Source organism: Nipponia nippon, unplaced genomic scaffold (genome assembly GCF_047370975.1).
Source record: "Nipponia nippon isolate SJK-2023a ecotype South Korea unplaced genomic scaffold, ASM4737097v1 scaffold_1, whole genome shotgun sequence".
NCBI lineage: Eukaryota > Metazoa > Chordata > Aves > Pelecaniformes > Threskiornithidae > Nipponia > Nipponia nippon.
Genome location: NW_028262290.1, coordinates 38,966,037 through 38,987,302, shown reverse-complemented (window position 1 = coordinate 38,987,302; position 21,266 = coordinate 38,966,037). Strand labels below are relative to the sequence as shown.

Genomic DNA, 21,266 nt, shown 5'->3' with positions numbered 1-21,266 from the left:
CTTGAACACGACCAATGATGGGGCATCCATAACTTCTCTGAGCAACCCAGTCCAGTGTCTCACCATCCTCATCATAAAAAATTTCTTTCTTATGTCCAATCTAAATCTACCCTCTTTCAGTTTAAAACTTTGTCCTGTCACTACAGGCCTTGGTAAAAAGTCTGTCCCCATCTTTCTTATAAGCCCCCATTAAGTAATGAAAGGCTGCAATAAGGTGTTCCCAGAGCCTTCTCTTCTCCAGGCCGAACAACCCCAAACTCTCTCAGCCTTTCCTCACAGGAGAAGTGTTCCATCCCTCTGATCATTTTCGTGGTCCTCCTCTGGACCTGGTCCAACAGGTCCATGTCTTTCTTGTGCTAGGGACCCCAGAGCTTGGGTGCAGTACTCCAGGTTGGGTCTCACCAGAACAGAGTAGAGGGGCAGAATCACCTCCCTCGACCTGCTGGCCAGTTCTTTTTATGCAGCCCAGGATACAATTGGCTTTCTGGGCTGCAAGTGTATATTGCTGGTTGATGTCCAGTTTTTCATCCACCAGGATCCCCAAGTCCTCTCTGCAGGGCTGCTCTCAATCCATTCATCCGCAGTCTGTACTGGTACTGGGGATTGCCCTGACCCGGGTGCAGGACCTTGCACTTAGCCTTGCTGAACTTCATGAGGTTCACAGGGGCTGACTACTCCAGCCTGTCTCTTCCCAAACTCTATTTTGGAAGTGGCCAGCTGGAATGGTGGAAAGCAGAGGCAGGGTGTGTACTAGCAACTAAACAGTGTGCACAGCCCATACTCTGGCTCACTCTGCCCTTTATTTTCCTTTACCTAGAAGCATTGTCTGCCTGCTGAATCTATAGTGAATGTATCTTTTATTTTTGCCTCTTACTATATCAACATCTTTCCCTTACAAAAGAAAAAAATCTTGCACCTTATTTAACTTTACAGTAATGTTAGGTCTTTTATGTGAAGCTCTTCAGGTCCTGTGATCTATCATTTTCAAAATATCTTTGAGCACGATGCAGTAGGTGCCCCCCAGGCTGACTGCAGCCACTAGGATGTTCCCATCTGGCCTGCCATCCTTTCTGTAGCAGACGGAGACCAGATGTTCAAAGAATTAAATTCACTGGGACAGCTGAACTCTTTCTCATGCATTCAGAGCCTAGCACAAGGAGAAGCACACCACTACTGTGTCCATCAAAGCTGGGGTGAGGACAGTAGGGCTGATAGCACTGTTTCTGCCCATGGCCTGGTTTGTTTTTTAGTGTCCAATATAGTCTTAAATGTTTCCCTTGCTTTCTGATTGAACTTCTGAACACACAAGCAAGTTATCATGAGGCAGAGCACAAACCACAGTAACTCCTTGAGTGCCCGCTTGCCCCTGGTTAAAGCTCCTGATCCCACAATGCATAGGGAGCAATTTACCCAAACCCATGTTTCGCATAGGATGGGGGTCTGTAGCCACAGCATGTGAACACAGAGCTGACAGGATCCAAATGTGTATGTGGTCTTTCCCTACAATTTATCCTTATGTTGTTACCTTTGCAGTCCATTTGTCTCCTGCTAAGGAGTTGCCCATTACCCCATAGGATTTCTGCAGCTGCTATTTCTGTTGCCGTTCTCCTTGTCAAAATATCTTTGAGCATGATGTCCATCTCTCTTCTGCCCTGTTTGTGGTGTGGTCTGACTTAACCCCAAAGGAAGGGTCCTAGTCAGGCTCCTCTCTCTGCTAACTAAAACCCACTAAAACATTTAAGTGCTTTAAACACAAGCACTGTCATTTATAAGGCTTGCTGCTGTCTATCTTCCTTTCTCCAGCTACCCGCTGTCTGCAGACACAGAGTTTAACCTTCTGCAGCTGCCTTGGGAAGAGTTTCAGCTCTACTGGAGGTTTTAATGAGTCTTCTGACTGACTCAGGGTCCTGGGTTTGCCATAGCTGCTGTACCCTGTGTTGTAACCTGCTGTAGGGACCTCAGAGCCCTGCTCCTGTCAGGGCTTGAGTCCAACAGCTCCATGTACTGCACTGGGAGCCACTGCACAGGAGAGCCATGGGCTGCCATGGGCTCGGGCCAGACCCTTTAGATACAGGTTCCCTCTGGGAAGAGGCACAGATTTTGGATGGAGCACATTGTGCATGGGCAGCAGGGCAGAGCAAAATAGGTAAAAGGGCTCAGAAATATTCAGAAACAAAGGATGAGGCAGGTTCTGGGTGTGTCCAATAGCAATTTCTAAACATGCCCTAACTGTGGTGAATCTCTAGATGAGTAAGTCCAGGAAATGCAGGGCACGGTTTGTCAGACTCCTGGGCCATGTGCCCTACCCACAGAGCAAAGTGCAGCTATCCCTCTGTCTGGAAGGCCCTTGGGCGAGGAGTTTGAGTGTGGGTACCCGGGGGAAAGAACCTCCCTTGGTCTATCCTAGAACCAATTTGATAATAGACAGGTCGCAAATGCAATAAAGTGCACTTTTTCTGAAGGAAATGCTGCCAGAGCATTAACTGAATGGCACTGAGACCAGCAAAGCTTATTAGAAAGGCTCAGGGAACATACTCTTTTAAGGGTAAAAAGTAAAGTGGCTTAGGGACAGATTCTGATGTGGTTCCCCCAGGGCAATTTGCACATCCCACAGTCTTACCCTGGGATTGCACCAGTGCCACTGAGATCAGCCGCTGGCACCAGCTGAACAAGAACTATTTGTGCCAGTTTCCTGGTGGGAGTGATTGATTAGTGCTGGTTGAGCTTGCTCTGTCCAGAGCAGGTGTGGAGCAAATTTGCCCTGACTCAGTCAATTAACTTTACCAGAGAATCAGAATCAACAGCGTGAATACGATAACAATGTGTTGCAGGCTCCATGCTTCTCACTGTGCCTGGTTTCATACTGCCAGCGTAATTCTGAAGTTATCACTAAAAATGGTGCCCAAATCTTGTGATGTGTGAGCACTTGGATGCAGATTCGTCCCGTGCATGAGCAGAAGGTTAGCAAGCACACTGAAATTACACTGCTCTGCACTGTGGGCTTCATCTGATACGCAGGAATAATTATCACTGCTGAAAGCATTTGAGTCTGTTCTCTCTTTGGGTAGAGTTGTTTTGGTTTGATTTTTTTTTTCTTCAGGTGAGCACTACAGGGAACCTACCCTAAGAAGTGGAGGAATCCTGAAGGAAATCATATGGTATAGCACAAAGAAGAGAGGCCAAATTTAGAAAAGCAAAGCATGGACCAAGCAGCTAGATGCCCCGATGCCCAAAGGTCAAATCTAATGTGTATCATGGGACACAGAACATGCGTCTCTGGGATGACTTGGGTTTATCAGAGCCAATGTCTGTGTTGGAGCCTCCATCTCCCATCCTTCTGCCATTACACCGGGAAATTCCTGCATAATTTCCTATGGCCACAGTTAAGGGAGGGAGGCAGGGAAAATCCCATGCCCTGTTTGAGGAGTCTAAAAAATGCGTCTCAGGGAACCTTTGGTGGTTCAGGCAAGCACCCCTCCAAGTCCAATGGCCGATCAGACTAGTACAAAGCTGATCTCAGTGAACTCACCTCTCAGAAAAACTGCATGTCATTCTTCACTAAGCTCTTAATTCCAGGTTATTGACAAGAAGTAGGTAACCAACCACTACATTAAACAGAGCTTCTTTCCTGTGTTAACATGGTCTGACGCTATATGTAGGTGTGTATAGGGCCAGGGATGTGAAAAGGCTGCCTATGCCCTTTCCCTGACAGTGCCTCAGCTCACAAGTTCCCAGATGCAATCTTACATGTTTTGTAGATCAGATGCACCTAGCCTTGCCTCAAGCCACACTGTTTTTTTTCATGCCCATTTAAACTCAAATAAATCAAACTGTTGTCCAAGCGGATGGCCAGTAAGAGAAATGGGACAATAATGAAGTAAATCAGTTTGAAATATGTTCAGATCTTCGTGCAAACTTGCCTTGTCAAAGATGACTGTCACCTTGGTGGATTCAGCCTGCAGATGTATGGACCCCCTTGCCTTCAGCACTCCTCTCCTGGAATAATCAAATAACTCTGCAAAGGAAACATCATTAAGTCTCTGTGACAGCCTAAGATGGGACTAAGGAGGCTAAAAGCTTTTGTCAGCCCTCAAGCATTCTTTGGTCACTCAGTCTTACCCTCAGAAAGCAAGTTGTGTGTAAGCTTTGTGGTACCTGGACTGTTCTTGGTAACAGAGGCAAAATACTCTGAAAGCCAAAGTTCCTCACAAAGCTGAACTGTACGGTTTTTTTCTCCATGGATAGCATTTGGCCTCTGTCCTTACCCCACCTTGGTTTCTGACTGAGCTCTGGCAGTGGGTGTGCTAATTCTGGGTTTGAACGAAGGACTAATTGAGCTACCAGCGCAATGCAGAGCAACACCAAGGCTGCTGTAGGCACCTCCAGATGTCAGAGCTCAGCAGCTGGACCTCTCAGGAGCACGGCAGGCTCCCTGCCTCACCTGCTCATGCCTTCCTGCTTTTTCTTCCCTTGCCCTTGCGGCTGCAGTGAAGTGGAGTCCTTTAGTTTGCACCAGCAGGCCTCTGCCCATGCAGAGTCAACGACAGGACTGGGACCATAACTGGCAGCATCCTTCTCTCTGGATCGAAAAGCAAGTTCAAATCCCATTGCAATGGTTTGGCTCAAAAATATTGCGAGTGAGTGTCACAGAGCTAATCAGAGCTAGGCACTGTTACAAGGAGCTTTCCTCTTGGTCATGGTCTCTGCTGTCATTAAAGGGTCCTGTCACTTTTTAAATGAAGCAAGGCCATATGGTATATGAAGCCAGCAAGAAAGAAAGAAAGGAAGAAAGAAAGAAAGAAAGCTAAAATAAGCAAGCAGGAGAAAGAAAGGGAAAGAGGTAAAAAAGAAAAAGAGAGAAAGACAGAAGGGAAGCGAGAAAGACAGAAAGACAAAGAAAGAAAGAAAGGAAGAAAGATACAGTCGAATACCAATGAGCTATGCTGCTTCCCCTTTTTTGTTAAATGCCATTCCCCAGACCCAGCCTGTAGGCAGAAATTACTGTATTGTACTCCAGTGGAGACAAATAGAAATAATAAGAGAAAAAATGTGATCTAAAAAAGGGAAAAGTTCTCCTGCCTTGTATTATGTGCAATTCCAGGCACCGTAACAGTGAAACATGAGCTGATATCTCTGTTTCTGTGAACATGCTATGTTTTAGAGGATATTACTCTCAGAGCTTCTAAACTTCGTGACATAAACAGCCAACCTAATTCTGAAAAAAGCACCTACCACACCTGATTACCATAACCAGGAGCACACACCTTTAAATCAAAAGTCAGTTGAGTTGGAAAAGGTTTAAGTTTTTTCAATAAATTACTTTTTATAATGACTATAAAAGTTATATAGTACACAGAGTCTTGCTAGAGGTAGATACTTCACTGTATCTGAATTGCTGGGAATACTTCCTGAGACATAAAGCTGACAATCAGACATCTGAGTGTGTTTGAAAAACATCGTCTACCAAAAGATTAAAGTATGCATTTAGCAAAGTAATCCAGGAAGAAAATTCTTTGTTCTTTCATGTTACTTATCATGGCAACTAAAGGGATGTAATGGGAAATGAGCTTACACTTTAATACAAAAATAGTTGAAATATAGGCAGAGTTTGAGAACAAAATTATTTTTCACTGTTAAATATATGGATTTTGACTCTTACTGAACTGTATTTCAACACATTTTTGTATTTTATGCCCATGATAAGTTATTAAACGTATAAAATTGCCTTATTTATTGAGTATAACGGCTTGCTAGTGATAGTGCCCCCATTTTTCAATGTAGCAACTACTTAGATGTGTAGAGATTCTAGATGATCTTTTAATTACAAGGGGAAGAAGGGAATTGCTAGGAATAAAAGAGGTTTGTTATTCTACAAAAGGAGTGATGACTCTAAACTAGCAAAAGTATTGAATTGCATTTCTAATGAAAAATAAAGTACGATTAGGAAAAACAACCTTGTAGTTAGGATTGTTGAGAGAAGGTCATAAGAAAGGTTGAGGGGGAGAAAAGTAAGGATGTGAAACTGAGCATATCCCTGTGATGTGCAGCATGGGGTGGAAAGGGAATTAACTAATGAACTTATCCAAACTGCTGACAATTATTTTAAAGTGTTCCTGGAGAATTAGTGAGCTCTAAGAGGTCTGAAAAGAAAGGCGAGCATGTTACTGGTCTTTAAAAATGGCAGGGGAAGAGGAAGAGAAAGAGTGAACCTGTCATCTACCATCTGGTAAGCCTAACTTCAGTCTGCAGTAATATAGTGGAAAAAATATTAAAAGGTAAAAATCCTAAGCACTTAGGGGAGAATGGATCCACAACCAATAAACAGGATGGATTTATAAAGAATGGAAGAAAGGCACATGCAAGCATTTTTTTTCTTCCTATAATTGCAAAGTGGTGACTGAAGGGAATACAGTAGGTGTAATATACGTGCCTACTAACATATAGATTTGGATGTACGGGCTTCAGTAAATTAAATAGGATCTATCAGTGTGACACACAAAAAAAAAAAAAATTACAATGTAATTTTTGGGCTTCTAACACAGAAGCATCGTGTCATGTACCCGGGAAGTGATAGATGTTTCTCTCGGTATACAATACTGATGAGACAGCACCTCAACTGCTGCTTTCAGATTTAAGTACTTTCAGTACCAATAAAGGTGAACTGGAAGGAGTTCAAGAAGTGTGGAAGGAAAAGGAAAGGCTTACAGAAACACTTTGGTGATGAAATATTAACTGAAAATAAACATCTATAGCCTGGCCACACAAGGGAGGGAAGAGTAAGCTCAGTGCCACATTCCTTACAGTGGGAAGTTTCCAATACCAAAAAAAAAATAAAAATAGGGTCAGGTGTGAGAGTGAAAGCTGGACAGGGAGTAAATATAAACTGTTCATGGCCAGAGCTCTGGCCTCTGCTCCTGCTGAGACCCACCCAGACGTTTGTTGGGGGGTGTTTGAAAGGAGCAGAGAGAATGAGGACTTACTCTGAGAGCTGGAAACAAGAGGGGAGCACTTAGTTAGACAGAGCTGCATGAGGCAGAATTCAGGCTGAAGTAGGTCAATAAGTATAACAGGTAGCTCTGTCGATCCAAAGAATGGTTTGCTAAGGGGAGCTACACCAGTAACCCTGGTTTGGCCAAAGCAGAAATGCACATGCATGGGGAACCATGTGTATGAGGAGGGGAATGGCTTGAAGGGGCTTCCCTGGGGAAAGGAAAGAAAGGAAGGAGAGAAGAGAGGGAGAGGAAAAAAAGGGGGACCAGAGAAAGAAGGGAGGGAGGGAGGGAGGGAGGGAAAGTGAAAGAGAGCTAAAGAGAGCAAGAAAGAGAGAAAGAGAGAAAGACAGAGAGGGACAGAACAAGAGAATAAGAGAAAGGAAGGAAGGAAGGAAGGAAGGAAGGAAGGAAGGAAGGAAGGAAGGAAGGAAGGAAGGAAGGAAGGAAGGAAAGAAGGAAAGAAAGAAAGAAAGAAAGAAAGAAAGAAAGAAAGAAAGAAAGAAAGAAAGAAAGAAAAAAAGAAAGAAAAAAAGAAAGAAAGAAAGAAAGAAAGAAAGAAAGAAAGAAAGAAAGAAAGAAAGAAAGAAAGAAAGAAAGAAAGAAAGAAAGAAAGAAAGAGACCTCAAACTTCCCAAAACCAAAACAGAGCACACTGAGTGAGTTGTGGTAGGATCTTCCAGTCTTTCTTCACAAACCTCAGTGTAATGCCTCGGTGGGTTTGTCGCTGCATGTCCACCCAGTGTTGTCCCTGAAACTGGGATACCATCAAGCTCTTCCAGCCGTAATCCATTTCAAGTACATGCATTTCCTGGTGTGTGTGTCTATGTAAATGAATACTTAATACCACCTGAGAGCTTCTTGACTCTTGTCCAAGCACAGCCCTCAGCCCATAGGCTTCAGCTTCAAAAGGGAGACCAGAGGAATAATTATTTCATTCCCCACGCCAAAACACGCTGCAGATTTATTTTACATTTCCGTGTAATTTTTTTTTCCCTTTCCATGTCATTTTCTGTGTCTCCAGCCCCACGTCGGTCCTTCCTCCCACCGCAGACATCAACCCCGCCGTCTCTGAGGCGGGCCGTGCATTTCTCCCACTACCCAGGAGATGGTGCTGTGGATTTTGGATCGGGAGCGGAGAGACCGGGACCGGGGCTGGGGCCGGGTGGCCGGTAGGTCCCCTCCGGGATCTGCGGGGAAGCGCGGGGTCGCCGCGCTTCCCCGCAGATCCCAGAGGGGACCTACCGGCCACCCGGCAGGTCTCAACAAGGACCCTCAGGTGTCCTTGATCACTCTGCAGCCCTTTCCATCTTCAGCGGTCCCCTTCCAAGGTGCAGGGCCGCCCGTCTGTGGGTGGCATCCCTCACCTCTGCTACGCTGTCGGGTCAAGTCCATCAGTGCAGTTTTTCTCCTTCTGCAAAGGACCGGGGATGGGGGGGGGGTGTGTGTGTGGGTGTGTGTGTGTGTGTGTGTGTGTGTGTGTGTGTGTTCCTCCGTTTCGCAGCCCCTCCCCACACAAATATCCTCCAAGCCCAGCTGCACACATGCACCGGCCAGGTCTCACCACCCTGCACGCTCCCCGACCGCCCGGGCCCCAGGGAGCAGGGCGCTGCGCCGGGGGTCCCCTCCCGAGAGCATCGCCCCCTTCTCCTCCCCTACACGCGGCCCCGAGACCCCAGTGTGTGCCGGGCCCCTGTCTGCTGCTGGAAACACTTCCCAGACTGGGAACACTTCCCAGACTGGCAACTCACCGGCATCCCGGGGCTGCCTCTGGACAGACACCTCTGAGGAGGTCTGCACTAGGAGCGAATGCAACGGGGGTGTCACTTTCTTTCCTGTTGCTGTCTTTTCTTCACCCTGAACTTAAATAAAGTTTGCCTAAGAGTGAAGACAACACACAAGCAGCGGTGGCGAACGCAAGAGCTCTCCGACAGCTGACTTAGGGCTGGAAAAGCCGGGCAGACCCTGCAGCTGGGGCGGCCCCCCGCTGCACGGGGAGCTCGGCGCCCGGCTCGGCGCTCTCCCGGCTCGGCGTGCCGGAGGCGGGAGGGACTCGGGGCTGAGCCGCTGGAAGAAGGACCAGGAACTTGCGGGTGATCCCAAGCCCTCAGCTTGCTGCGGGAGCTGTCCTGCTGCAGCGGGCACGCCGAGCCTCTGCCCAGAGCAGGCAGAGAGAGGCTGCCTTTATCTGTCTAAAATCTGCCTCTCCAGCATCCAGCTCCTGGGCGCCTTTAGGGAGAATTTGGAAAGCGTCCTTCCTCCTGGAGGCTTTTCAGCAAACGGGAAGCCCAGCCCCGGGGAGAGGCAAGGGGTTTTTAACTTCTCTGCCGGGTGGGGAGCAGAACAAAATGACTCTCGAGTAGATCTCGCAAAAGCCGCCACGGAAAATGAGCAGCGGCTGTGCGGTCCGCTCTCACCTGCGTTCTGGGACGCTCCTTGCCCCCGGCCCCTGCCTCCCGCCCCTGCCCGGCCGCTGGCGGCGGAGGCTGGGGGATGCTCCCGAGCGGCCGGGGCAGTCCCGGAGCAGCTCCGGGCTGCTCGTTCCCCGAAATAATGACCCGAGTGGAGTGGAGCCGGTGGCAGAGAGCTGCGGTACAATTAAACCAGGTAACGAGACGCTGGGCAGATGTGTTTTCATTGCGCTGTAAGATAAACGCAGTGTTACATGCCTGACAACTTCCCAGAAGCAATCAGCAAAAGTTTACGAGTGCATAAACCTCAAAAACCATTCCTCGGTATTTTTATAAGCCCCGCATTTAAAGCTTCTATAAATTCTTCTGCCTGCTTCCAAACTAAAGTTCTCGGAGACTATTAAACAGCCACTTCTTCGGGAGGGAGGGAGAGACAGATCACAACAGGCGGGTCCGGGGAAGGCGAGAGGGGCTCTCTTTTTATTCCCCCCCCCCTTTCCTCTCGCTATCCCCCTCTCCCCTCCCCGTAACTAAAGTTTGGCAGAAAGTTGACATCATTAAAGCACGGCAAGTCACAGATGAACGCATCGGCAAGATGACTGGGATACATAAATATTTCAAGAATAGGGGGCAGACCCAGGAAGAAAGGGAAGGGAAAGGATGAAGAGAAATAAAAGAAAAAGCGAGGTGGATGAATGGACGGGTAGAAGCGGGGAGAGGCACACAGAGGGATCCGCAGCAGGCAGGCTGAGGGGTGGACAGGGATGAGCAGAAAGCTTAAACGAAGAGGGAGAAATGTCAGAAGCAGAGAGCAAATCTGAGCCAACACAGCTGAGGACAGGAGGAGGTGGCCGGGACCTCCTGGAGGTCGCCGCCGTGCCCTCGTCCCCCCGCCCCGACGGCGCGGCCCGGCAGCGCCCGCCGCCCCTCGGGGCAAGCGCAGCCTCGGGGCAACCGGCCCCGCCGCCGGCGGAGCGGGAGCGTACGCCGTCCCCAAAGTTGCAAGCAAAAAGAGGGGGTTAGCACTAGTGAACCGGCGTATCAGCGGGAGAGACCGAGCCGGAGATGTCCCTCTTCGAAGAAATGAGCTGCGAGGGATGAAACGTTCCCCTTAACCATCAAATTATAACAGTATCCGTCATCCTTAAGTGACCACATGAGTTTTACAAGTTGGATAGTAAACAGATTAAATAATAATAATAACAAAAACCCCAAACTCCCTATTGCGATTATAAAGCCCTTTGTTTATGATCCCAGGGAAGACGAAGTTGCTAATTGGAAAACAATAAAGCTAAAATGCCTTTGGATTAATAATGATAGAGGTTAACGGTGGCATCCCTCGGAAAGGGGGAGGGGAGCGAGGCGCCCGGTGACTGTGCGCTTGGACGGCGACCAGGGACAAGCGCAGCAGCCAAAGGGGGCTGGGGGGGGGGGTGGGGTGTGAGGACCCCCCCCTCTCTTCGGAGGGCTCGGCTTGTATGTTCGCCTCTGATCCGGAGACACGAGGTGAGGAAGGTCTGTATTGTAGTCATGTCCTCGCTCGATGAAATCTCAGTCAATTTGAAATCTGCGGCTTGGCTTCTTTTCATTCTTTCCAGGTGAAAATTCAAACGTTTTCTGTTGTCGCCTGGTCCTTTCTTTCCTGAAACAAGGCACCCAACTGTTCTGATATTACCATTCAAAAACAGGTTCTGTGGCAAACCTCATTTGTGAATCTATTACAGAGATTAATAGATTATTTCTCCTTTTTCAACTAATTCTCAGTGGGGAAATTTAACCATATGGTAAGGAGAGAATTAGAATTTCATCACATTAGAGCAAAATGTAATGAAAAGAGTCCAACACCTGGGGCCAACTCTGAAAGACACAATTAAAAGGTTTTTAATGAAACCAGAGAAACCAAAAAAAAATTTCATAGCCTTCAGTAATTCTGCCACATAAGAATGATTTACTGGAAGTGTTGGGAAATATTGTTTTTACTGATGTCATAAGAATGAAAACCTGCCACTAAATACTCTGAGCGCTAACAGTAAAGAGAGAGCGAGCTGCTCGCCTCCAGCATTGCAGGAGCAGCGGGGCAAAATTCAGACCAACCCTCGGGTTGCCACTTCAGCTTCTGGGAGAGCGCAGAGGAGCGTCTGCCCGGCTCCGAGGAGAAGCACCGGGAGGGGAGCAGGGGGGCGGCACGCCCGAGGCAACCGGGGCCCCTCTGCCCCTGACCCCGGCGGCGGCATCCCGGCGTTTGGGAGCGGAGCGGGATGCTCCCGCCCAGCCGGGCTCGCCGGAGGGAGGCAGGCAGGGAGCTGCAAAGAGTTGGTCAATCACAATAAAAATAAATAAATAAATAAATAAATTTTAAAAGTTTGGTGCGTTTTGCCCTTTCTCACCCCGCCCTCCCTTCTTCGCCAGATCGGTTCATTTTCAAGGTAACGGATGGGGCTTTATATTTTTTATAGGGACACGAGGGATAATCACTCGAAAGCGGCAATCTGCTACTCGAAAACGGCGAAGGGGAGGAGGAGGGGAACCTCCCCGCAGTTTGGTCTCCGTTTGCTGGAGGGGGGGAGAGGGGGCTGGGGACCCTCCGCCTGCCAGGGAAGCAAGGTGGACTGTGGCGGTGGGCAGGAGTGGGCACGGCGGTTCGGGTTGGTCCGGCTTTTTAATTTTATTTTTTTTTTCTTTTTCCCAGGCGATGCTTTTCGGGAAGACGGGGGGTGGGGGGTGGGAGAGGGCGATAAGTTAATGTAAATGCAAGGGGTGGGTGGGCTGTGGTGGGGGGAGAGGGTGTCACTCCTGACTCCACGGCTAAGTTAGCAGAAGTCTGCTGGCAGCACTCGAACGGGGAAGTGTTGAAGCGGGCTTTTCTGCAGTGCAGGGCTGTAATTTGCTGAAGGAGGCAAAGAACATCCTTCGATCTAAGTAGGGCTTTTAGTGTGCTCATTGATGAGTGAAAGTCGCCACACATGTCAAGCTAAAGGCAGTTGTTGGGTTACTAACAGGACACAACGTCTTGCAAACATATGCGTTAAGCTGTGTATACAGATGGCAGGGAGAATAATGGAGCAGGCGCCTCTTATAAAGCTCTAGCTGCTGCCTGTCTTCAGACCTGGGAAATGAAACTATTCAGACTCAGGGCCAGATAGCGCCTGGGATTGTTTGTTACCGTTTTAATCCTATTAATTAAAACGTTAACCTGATTGGGTAGAAAGCTCTGTCCCAACAGGCGAGTCTTCTTCATAATAACCTACTCTCAGAGATAATGATGTAAAAGACTCCCCCGTCTGCGGCGGCTGCTGGTTGATGGGTCCGGAAATCTCTTGAAGGTGAATCCAAGCAAGATAAACGGTGGAAGCGGCTCCGCTGGCAGCGCACAATGCCCCAGCGCGGCGCCTGCTGAGGGCGAGCCGGAGCCGCAGCCGGAGCCACAGCCGGAGCCGGAGCCGCAGCCACAGCCGGAGCCGCCGCCGGAGCCCCAGCCGGAGCCGCAGCCCGAGCCGCCGCCGGAGCCGCCGCCGGAGCCGGAGCAGGGGCAGCCGCGGCGCCGGGCACGGCGCAGCCCCGGCGGGAGCCGGGAGGCGATTTCTGCCAGCGGGACGCCGGGGAGCCGCCCGCCGCGGCGCGGAGCCTTGGAGGAGCGGGCCGGGAGCTGAGGGGGGCGGAGGAGGCGGAGGCGGAGGCGAGCGGGGCGCCGATGGAGCGGGCGCTGGGGCTGCCCGCAGAAGAGGACCTCTTCCACAAGAGCCTCGCCGCCTCGGCCAAGCGCATGGAGTCCGCCTTCCGCTCGCCCCCGGGGCTCGACCTCTCCCACCCCCGCGACCGCCAGCCCTCGCCGCTCGCCTGCTACGAGGCGGCGGAGCCCGAGGCGCTGCTGCAGCCCGGCGTCGGCGGCGACCCGCTGGCGCTGCCGCCGGGCTCCGTCTGCGTCAAGTACGGCGAGAGCGCCAGCCGCAGCTCGGTGGCCGAGAGCAGCGGCGGCGAGCAGAGCCCCGACGACGACAGCGACGGCCGCTGCGAGCTGGTGCTGCGCGGCGCCGGGGGGGACCCGCGCGTCGCCTCGCCGGCGGCGGGCGGCGGCGGCGGCGGCGGCGGGGGGGGCGGGGGGCTGAAGGCGGCCGAGGGCGGCTGCTCCAACAGCCACGGGCACGGCGGCAGCAAGAAGTCCAAGGAGCAGAAGGCGCTGCGCCTCAACATCAACGCGCGGGAGCGGCGGCGGATGCACGACCTGAACGACGCGCTGGACGAGCTGCGGGCGGTCATCCCCTACGCCCACAGCCCCTCGGTGCGGAAGCTCTCCAAGATCGCCACGCTCCTCCTGGCCAAGAACTACATCCTGATGCAGGCGCAGGCCCTGGAGGAGATGCGGCGCCTGGTGGCTTATCTCAACCAGGGCCAGGCCATCTCGGCCGCCTCCCTGCCCAGCTCCGCCGCGGCGGCGGCGGCGGCGGCGGCCGCCCTGCACCCCGCCCTCGGCGCCTACGAGCAGGCGGCCGGCTACCCCTTCAGCGCCGGGCTGCCCCCCGCCACCTCCTGCCCGGAGAAATGTGCCATTTTCAACAGCGTCTCCTCCAGCCTCTGCAAACAGTGCACGGAGAAGCCTTAAGCGCCGCCGCCGTTGCCGCCCCCCGCCGCCGCCGCGGCCCCGGGGAGCGGCGACAGCCGGCGGCCCGGCCCCGGGCCGGGGGCTGCGGGGGCGGCGGAGGGACTGACCGCTGCCCGGCCCCCGCCTCCCTCCGCCCGGCCTCGCCTCGCCTCCCTCTTCTCCTCGGGTCTTGCCGAGGCGGGACCGCGCCGGGAGCCGGCGCGCCTGCGGCGCCGGGGAGGGGGCGCGGGGCCGGGGGTGCCGCGGGGAGGAAGCCCCGGGCCGGGGGGTGCTGGGGGGGCTCCCCCTCGCCGGGCGACGGCTACGCGTCCGGACAAAGGAGAGGCCGAGAAATAGCCCCTCGCCGGGCCGGGAGCCGGGGCTAGCGCCGGGGAGAGGGGCGGAGAGCGGCCCCCACCCCGACCTCCCGGCCCCGGTCCCGGCGAGGGGAAGGGGCTGCAGCGACCCGGGCGCGGAGGTGGATGGGACAAATCAGAGAGGGCACTTGAACATAGATATTTTTTTTTAATTATTATTAGCAGTATTATTATTATTCTGAGCCAGGAAACAAACAAACTTGAAATGTAAACTTATTATTTAAGCGACTCGCAGAAACAAAGAGACTGGACCGTTGCTATGGAAGACTTTGTATTTTTTATCGTCTCTAAACTTTGATCCTGTGAAAATGCGCAAAGTTTGGTGAGAGTGATTTAAAAAAAAAAATCGAGAGAGTTAAAAAAAAAAGACAAAAAATAACCGATCAAACCCCCTACTCCGTGTGGCTGCAAGTATCGCATTTTTAAAAGAAATATTTATGTGCACCTTGTTTCTTTCCACTTTGCAATGATGTATAAACAAGACATGCTATTTATTTGTTATTCTTTAAATGACCCTTCCACGCCAACAATATTTATCATGTGTTAAGGTCACGGGTCCTATGTGCAGTTACTTTAAATGCTTCTAAAATTCTGTTTATGGATTAACTTAAACTGTGTGCCAAGTGTTTAAAACGTTTATTTGCCAACAACGTATAACCAGAAATGTTGATGTATCCGAGCTGCTTAGGTTTATGAAAGGTCATCTGGATTTTAAGTTGCATCATCCCTGTATTTAAATTGAGCTTTAATAAATTGCTTCAGTCCAAAAATTACAGGAAAGGTGTATTCTTAATTGCTCAACCAACTGATTTTTGAAAGGGTTGCATTATAACAGGTAATAGCTATTTACTTTTACAAGGCATCAGAGCAATAGCTGCTACAAGAACACTTGCCAAGCCAATGTTTTCCCAGGCGCTGTGTTTTCAAAGGTATAATTTAAACCGCTTTTAATGTGTGTGTAAATTATTCTGACTGTGGATGATTATTTAAGTTTAAATACTTTAAAATACTTTAGGCTGATTTACAGAACGCGTGGAATTCTTCTCTTTTCTTTTTCTTTGGCGGGGGTGGGTGGGAGGGTGGGTTTTTTTGGAAGAAAAATGAGAGATGAAAAGCAAGAAGTAGCTATTTACCCAAAGTGAGCCTTCAGTTTGAGTTTGCATGGCTGGGTGGCTGTCTCTCTGCCATTTGTAAATCAAGATTTTTTTCTTTCTTTCTTTCTTTCTTTTCAAAAACGAGTCCTGCTATTTTCCACTACTTGCAGATAATACAAATTCGGACTGTCAGGTTGGATGGCAAACTAGGAGCCATGATGGATCTGTTGGCAGGTCACGGATGTGTAAAGAGTGATATATATTAAATAGGTCAATCAGATTATGACAGCAATGTACGATCGTTTGTATGTGTATCTATGTCGGAAAAAAATCTTTATTAAAATATTTTGAACAAACGCTTGTATTATGCTGTGCTTTGTTAAGCATGTATCTCCAGATTTAAGGGGGGGGCGGGTAATTTCCTTTCCTTTGCCTTGCTCTAAATGCACCCCCCGCCCCGGATCCCCACTCCCGGCTGGGGGTGTCCCAGGGAGGGGGGGCGAGGAGCTGGTCCCCGCGGTGCCTTTCTCCCACGTCCGTGGCGGGCGGGCGGACCCCGGCGGTGCGGGGCAGCCGTGGGGCAGCGCCGGGCCCTGCCCACCCCTCCCGCAGCTCCACGCACCCCCTCGCCCGTGGTGAGCTACAGGACAGCCCCCCCCCTGCGGCTCCTCCCTACCCCTCAAGTTTTGGAGCCGCCTCTCCCCTCGTGGACCCACACCCGAGGGCAGAGGAGCAGGCAGCTCCCCAAAGCTGCCTGTGGGCCCGGGCCGGGGGTCCCGGCGGGTCCCCCCCCGCCTCGGGCGGCCCGGGGCCGGCGCCGGGTGTCCGCGGAGCCGCCTCTCACAGCGGCAGCAGCACACGCGGGGGAAGGGGATAAATATTTTCTGCTCCACTTCCCATCAAAAAAGATTAATCAGAACCTGTAACTTTTCAGGAAACATAACTGTAAAGTGCCACGGAGCTGTGGGAAGGCAGCCCAGAGAGGGTGGGCAGATCAGCCCCCAGGCGCAAGGAGAAGCGTCTCTCAGCATTTACTAGACAAAGGCTGGGTGCGCCTAATTATGATTATTAAAACAATTTCCATGACGATGTCTAATATTATGTTAATTTGAAAACAACTGTGTATGAAAACTGTCGACTATAATACCTAAATTCATTTAATGAAACACATCGTTAAGGCAATTAAACCTCCTGGATGTGATTAAGGAACATAATTACGACACTGTTCTGCGCCATAATTGGGTGTCTTTAATCAAGGGGTAAAGTGATCAGCAACACAGCCATTAGTTTGTATTGTTCTGTCTCTGCTGTCCATCATTCTGATTAGGAATTAACCACCGCCACCAGCTTGGCGTGGTGCGTGTCTGTGTCTCTGTGTGTGTGTGTGAGTGTGTGTTCGTGCATATAACATCGCGGGACGCATTTGCTGCAAGATTTACCGCTTAATATCTCCGGCTGCCGAGCAGGCTGCCCGGAGAGGTTCTCCTGGAAGGCGCGGGCGCTGCTCGGCCCTGCCCGGGCGTGGGACGGGGGAGGCAAGCGAGGACCCAGCAAACTCCCCGAGCGGCCGGGACCCGGGCCGGGGGGAAGGCAAGAGGCTGTGGGAGGCCCGCACTCTGCCTCCCGGCTCCCGTGGGAAGGGGCCGAGGCGCAGGCAGCGTGTGCGGGCCCGGCCGGGGCTGCTCCCCGCCGGCTCAGAGGAGCGAGGGCGGCCGCTGCCGTCTGTGGCACATCGGGCGCTTCACCTCTCGTCTGCCTCTGCTTCGGAGCGACGGGAAGCGGAATGAAACCGCTTCTCATTCCTGCCTACCGCTGCCGCCCGACTTTGGGCTCGCTCGCTCTCTCCTTGCTTGCTCTGGAGCGGGGGGAGAGGGGTCTCTGCCGGGTAGAGATGCCGTCTCTCCTGGCCCCTCGCTCCTGTCCCTCTGCACCCAGTAGCCTCGCTGGGAAGGGACACGAAGCCGCTGGGCCAGTCCCTGGGCAGGCCTTGTGTGTCGGGGGTGGGGGGAGGAGAGAGGCTCCCCCGCCCCTCTTAACGCTTGGTAGATCACTTCACCAGAAATGAACCTGTCCCCCTGCAAAAGAGCTGCTTCCCCGTTTCCCACCGCCCCGCCGAAGCGGGATCCCCCCAGCCTCCTGCCAGGGCTCCCGCCGCTCAGCCCGGCTCCCTTCCCCCGGCCCCTTACCCCGGCCCTGCGCCTGAAATTGTCCCAGCATGAGTGACATTGGCTTTCCTAATGTAATGACTTATGAAAGATATAATCATGTGTTAAATTGAATCCTCCGCTTAACTGTTAATGGTGTGCTCTGGGCACATTTACGTATTAGATGCTATGGTAACTAATTACCACTAGAAGAAGGGATAATACACTTTCCAGACTTTGACAAATAATTATGAGTGTTCACATCCCTGCTAGCAGCAGTTGCAGCGGATCTGCTGGAATGAGTAAGTGAATAAATGAATGGGTAAGTGAACTTGTGTGCATGGAGGGGACTAGATAATGAATAGTGGTCAAGTGAGTTTTCTTATTAAAACCTTTAATGAAAATGTGATTTAGGGTGGAAGGGGAAAAAAAAGTGCGACGCTGCCTCTACACGTAATTAAATCGCGTAATATAAACATCAGAAACATAAATAAGTTTGCTTTTAATTAAAACGCAGCAGTCAAAGTAAATTATCCACGTGCTCGAAAACTTTACAGCAATTAACACTTTTTTTTTATTTTATTTTGGTGGTGGTGGCGGCGGAGGGGGGTTGTCGGGGGGTAAAATGAATGAGCCAGGACTCCGCCACTCTCTCCAGCATCATTTGTGACTTTGATTGCGCCCGCTGCCAACAGGCCGGAGGGATCCTGAGGCTTCAATCTGACGGCGGACCAGCTCCTTGCTGGAGTGGGACAAAACTTTGGGGAGGTGGCGCTGGGCTCCGCGCCGGCCCCGGCCCCCGCCGCTGGCTCCGCGGGGCCGTTCCCGCTCGGCCGGGGCAGGGCAGGGCAGGGCCCCCGCTGCTCGGGGGGCTCCGGGGCCAGCGGAGCCCAGCGGGAGCTTAACGCTGGCTCCCTGTGAAGCGTTGCGCTTGGCTTAGGCAGGCGCGGCAGGGGTTAAGCCGCTCCTGCCCGCCGCCCCGGGTGCCGGCCCGGCCCGGGCAGGAGCGGAGGCGGGAGCCGGTGCCGGGAAGGGGGGCGGGAGCCAGCCCGGCTGCCCCGGCCCCGAGCCTGACTCGGGGGCTCCCAGCAGAAGGGACATCTGCTAAATGAGCTCAGAGCTGCAGCCAGCCCCGTTTCCCCGCGGTCACTCATCAGCTCGGTGTCACCCAGCCTCCCCCGGCGCGCTCCGGAGGGGGATTCGCTCTGGTTTGGCTGGTTCTCCAGCCTCGGGAAGGGTTAAATCCTTCCCCAAGCCCCTAGTTGCCCTTGTCCTCTCAACCTGATTCGGAGACGTGTAATAAAATATGAAGCAAATTTATGGTCTGTTTCAAGCACTTTACTGCTGTATTTTTAAATTCATATATGCACGTATAAGAACTATGATCTGTGAATAATTTGAAATGCTATAGGAAAATGATGCATTTTAGATCAAACATAACCGTTTTCTTACATAATTGTCTCAGATTAAAATAAAAAGAAAGATACATTTCGAACAGAGACAAAGCTGAAAACCTAATGACAGCCATAAACTGCTAGACAGCCATAAATTAACGTCTTCATCAAACACTGAAGGGATCAGTGCTTATCTAAATCAACAATTATTTCTTCCGAGAAGTTGCAGAACAGATTGCCCCTCTAATACTATTTTTAAATCCTCGTAATTGAGGATTCGGGGCAAACAATCGCCTTTCCGGAGTAAACCGCCTCTCCAGCAGCCGAAGCCCTCCAAACTCACCTAACACCCAGACCGGTTCCCTAGGAACCTCCTCGGGGGTCCTGTCCCCTTTTCCCACACCAGCATCCCTGGAAGCACAGGTTGCTTTTAGGAAGGGGCGGCAGGAGTTTCTCCTCACCACCTCTCCCTCCCCAACCCTTTTCCGCCTGACTTTTGTAGGGGGTCGGGGGATTTGGGAGCGCAGCGAGCGCAAACCGGTGCCGGGAGCCGGGCGGGAGGGTCCCCCCGCGGCATCCCGGAGCGGAGCCATCCCGGAGCGGAGCCGTCCCCTCCCGTGCTTCAATCCCGAGCTCAGCTAATGCCCGTCCACTTTTCGGGTTCAAAGCTTTAGCGGCGCGGCACTTCTCTCAGCTGTAGCTACCTGCGACGCCGGTTGTTGCAAGAGGCTGCTGTAAAGATTTCAGTTTTAGAAGGCAACTGAACAATACGTCGAGAGGATAGCCGAGTCCCTGGCTCGCAAGATGGAAATTAGAGAGGGAAAGACATGCTGCCCGTAGGAGGTTAGCAACTGAACTATTCGGAAGAAAGAGGAAAGATGAGCTGGTAGGAAAGAAGTCACTGTCAAAAGTCATCACAGGATATTTACTCACTGTCCTTTACCCTCGCTGTAGCCAGAACCTAGACTTTTATTCAACTTATAGCTGCTGTTTGGAGGGGGAAAAATACAGCCCAACACATCAGTGTCAAAATCGGTTTAACAAAATCCTGCCAGATAGAATCCAGCAAAGCTCTTAGCAGTAACAGCTGAAGCTTAGGCTTCTTTTGATTATTTATTTTGGTGTAAATAGTTTTGAAGACAAGCACATTTCTGCTGTTACAAATGTGTTCACACAACCTCAGTACCTGAGACCCCAGGCAAGCCTGATGCATAGCAAAGGCTGCTTAGACACAGTCCTGGTTAACATGAAGATAAAGATCCCACTACAGTTTAATACTTTGCTTTCAAATGAAACTGGAACATTTTCTATTTTTTATATACTTCTTTATATGCAGCAACCATTTCTCCATACTCACTACTATTTATAAACACAGACAATATCTTAAGGCTCACGATACTTTCACAAGTGTAGTTTTAAATGGTGTTTTTGTAATGAGATCATTTTTTCTGACATGTTGTGGGTATCAGGACATGACTAGCCAGGGTACATAGGCTTGTTTAGGTAATGGGCAGGCAAATACTTCACTTTCTGTGGTCCGACAGTTAAAATAGCTCTATTCATATGAATTAAGCATAAATTTGCATAAATTGGTGTCTCGAATAATTTTAAAATACAGTGCAATATAACTAACATCAAGAAAGCACCTAGTGTCAAAACAAATATTAAATAAAATACAGTGTTAGGAGGTCTTATTAATTCCCGCCCCCCCAAGCTATCTTTCAGACCATCACGGAAAGCTCACTCAGAAATATGCCCTTCAAGAAATATCAAGCAATGCCACTTTTTCTTTATAAACTTCAGTAACTTCTAATATAATCTGGACTTAAAGCAATTGCACAGTTACAAACACATTTATCAAACCCAGAAAAATACTGCAGGTCTATCTTCTCTACGACGTATCTTCAACAACCCTCACAGACATACCTGAAAAGCATTTCTGCAGAAAGGAATGAAGAAACACTGATATCTTTAGGGTACAGCCTTCCTATTAAACAGGTAGTTGTAGAAACCAGTAGCTACAGTGATACTTAGGAAAGCCAAGTTGTGCTTTGCTGGTGCAGTGCTGTATATTGTACCAATTTTCATTCATTTCCCCTTTTAAAATGAATGACCTGAGAGAACAGAATATTTCAGACTAGGTAGTACATCTTGTACTACACAGGGGTTTGCAAAAGAAAAAGCCTAGGAACTGCATTTGGGAATCACCAGTGGATTGCTGATCTTTATACTAATTTTGAATAATGTCCTAAGAATGTCAGAAGTACCACTTTTTTTT

The 21,266-nt window shown here is 50.7% G+C and overlaps 1 protein-coding gene across 1 annotated transcript; it reads left to right on the top strand.

The window, feature by feature from the left end:
- The first annotated feature begins 11,993 nt into the window (after positions 1 to 11,993).
- On the top strand, positions 11,994 to 14,032 carry BHLHE22 (basic helix-loop-helix family member e22). The gene is made up of 2 exons (XM_087735427.1): positions 11,994 to 12,045; positions 12,724 to 14,032. Exon 2 carries the CDS (start codon positions 13,092 to 13,094, stop codon positions 13,998 to 14,000), a length of 909 nt encoding a protein of 302 aa, XP_087591553.1. The 5' UTR covers positions 11,994 to 12,045; positions 12,724 to 13,091; the 3' UTR covers positions 14,001 to 14,032.
- The last annotated feature ends 7,234 nt before the right edge of the window (positions 14,033 to 21,266 follow it).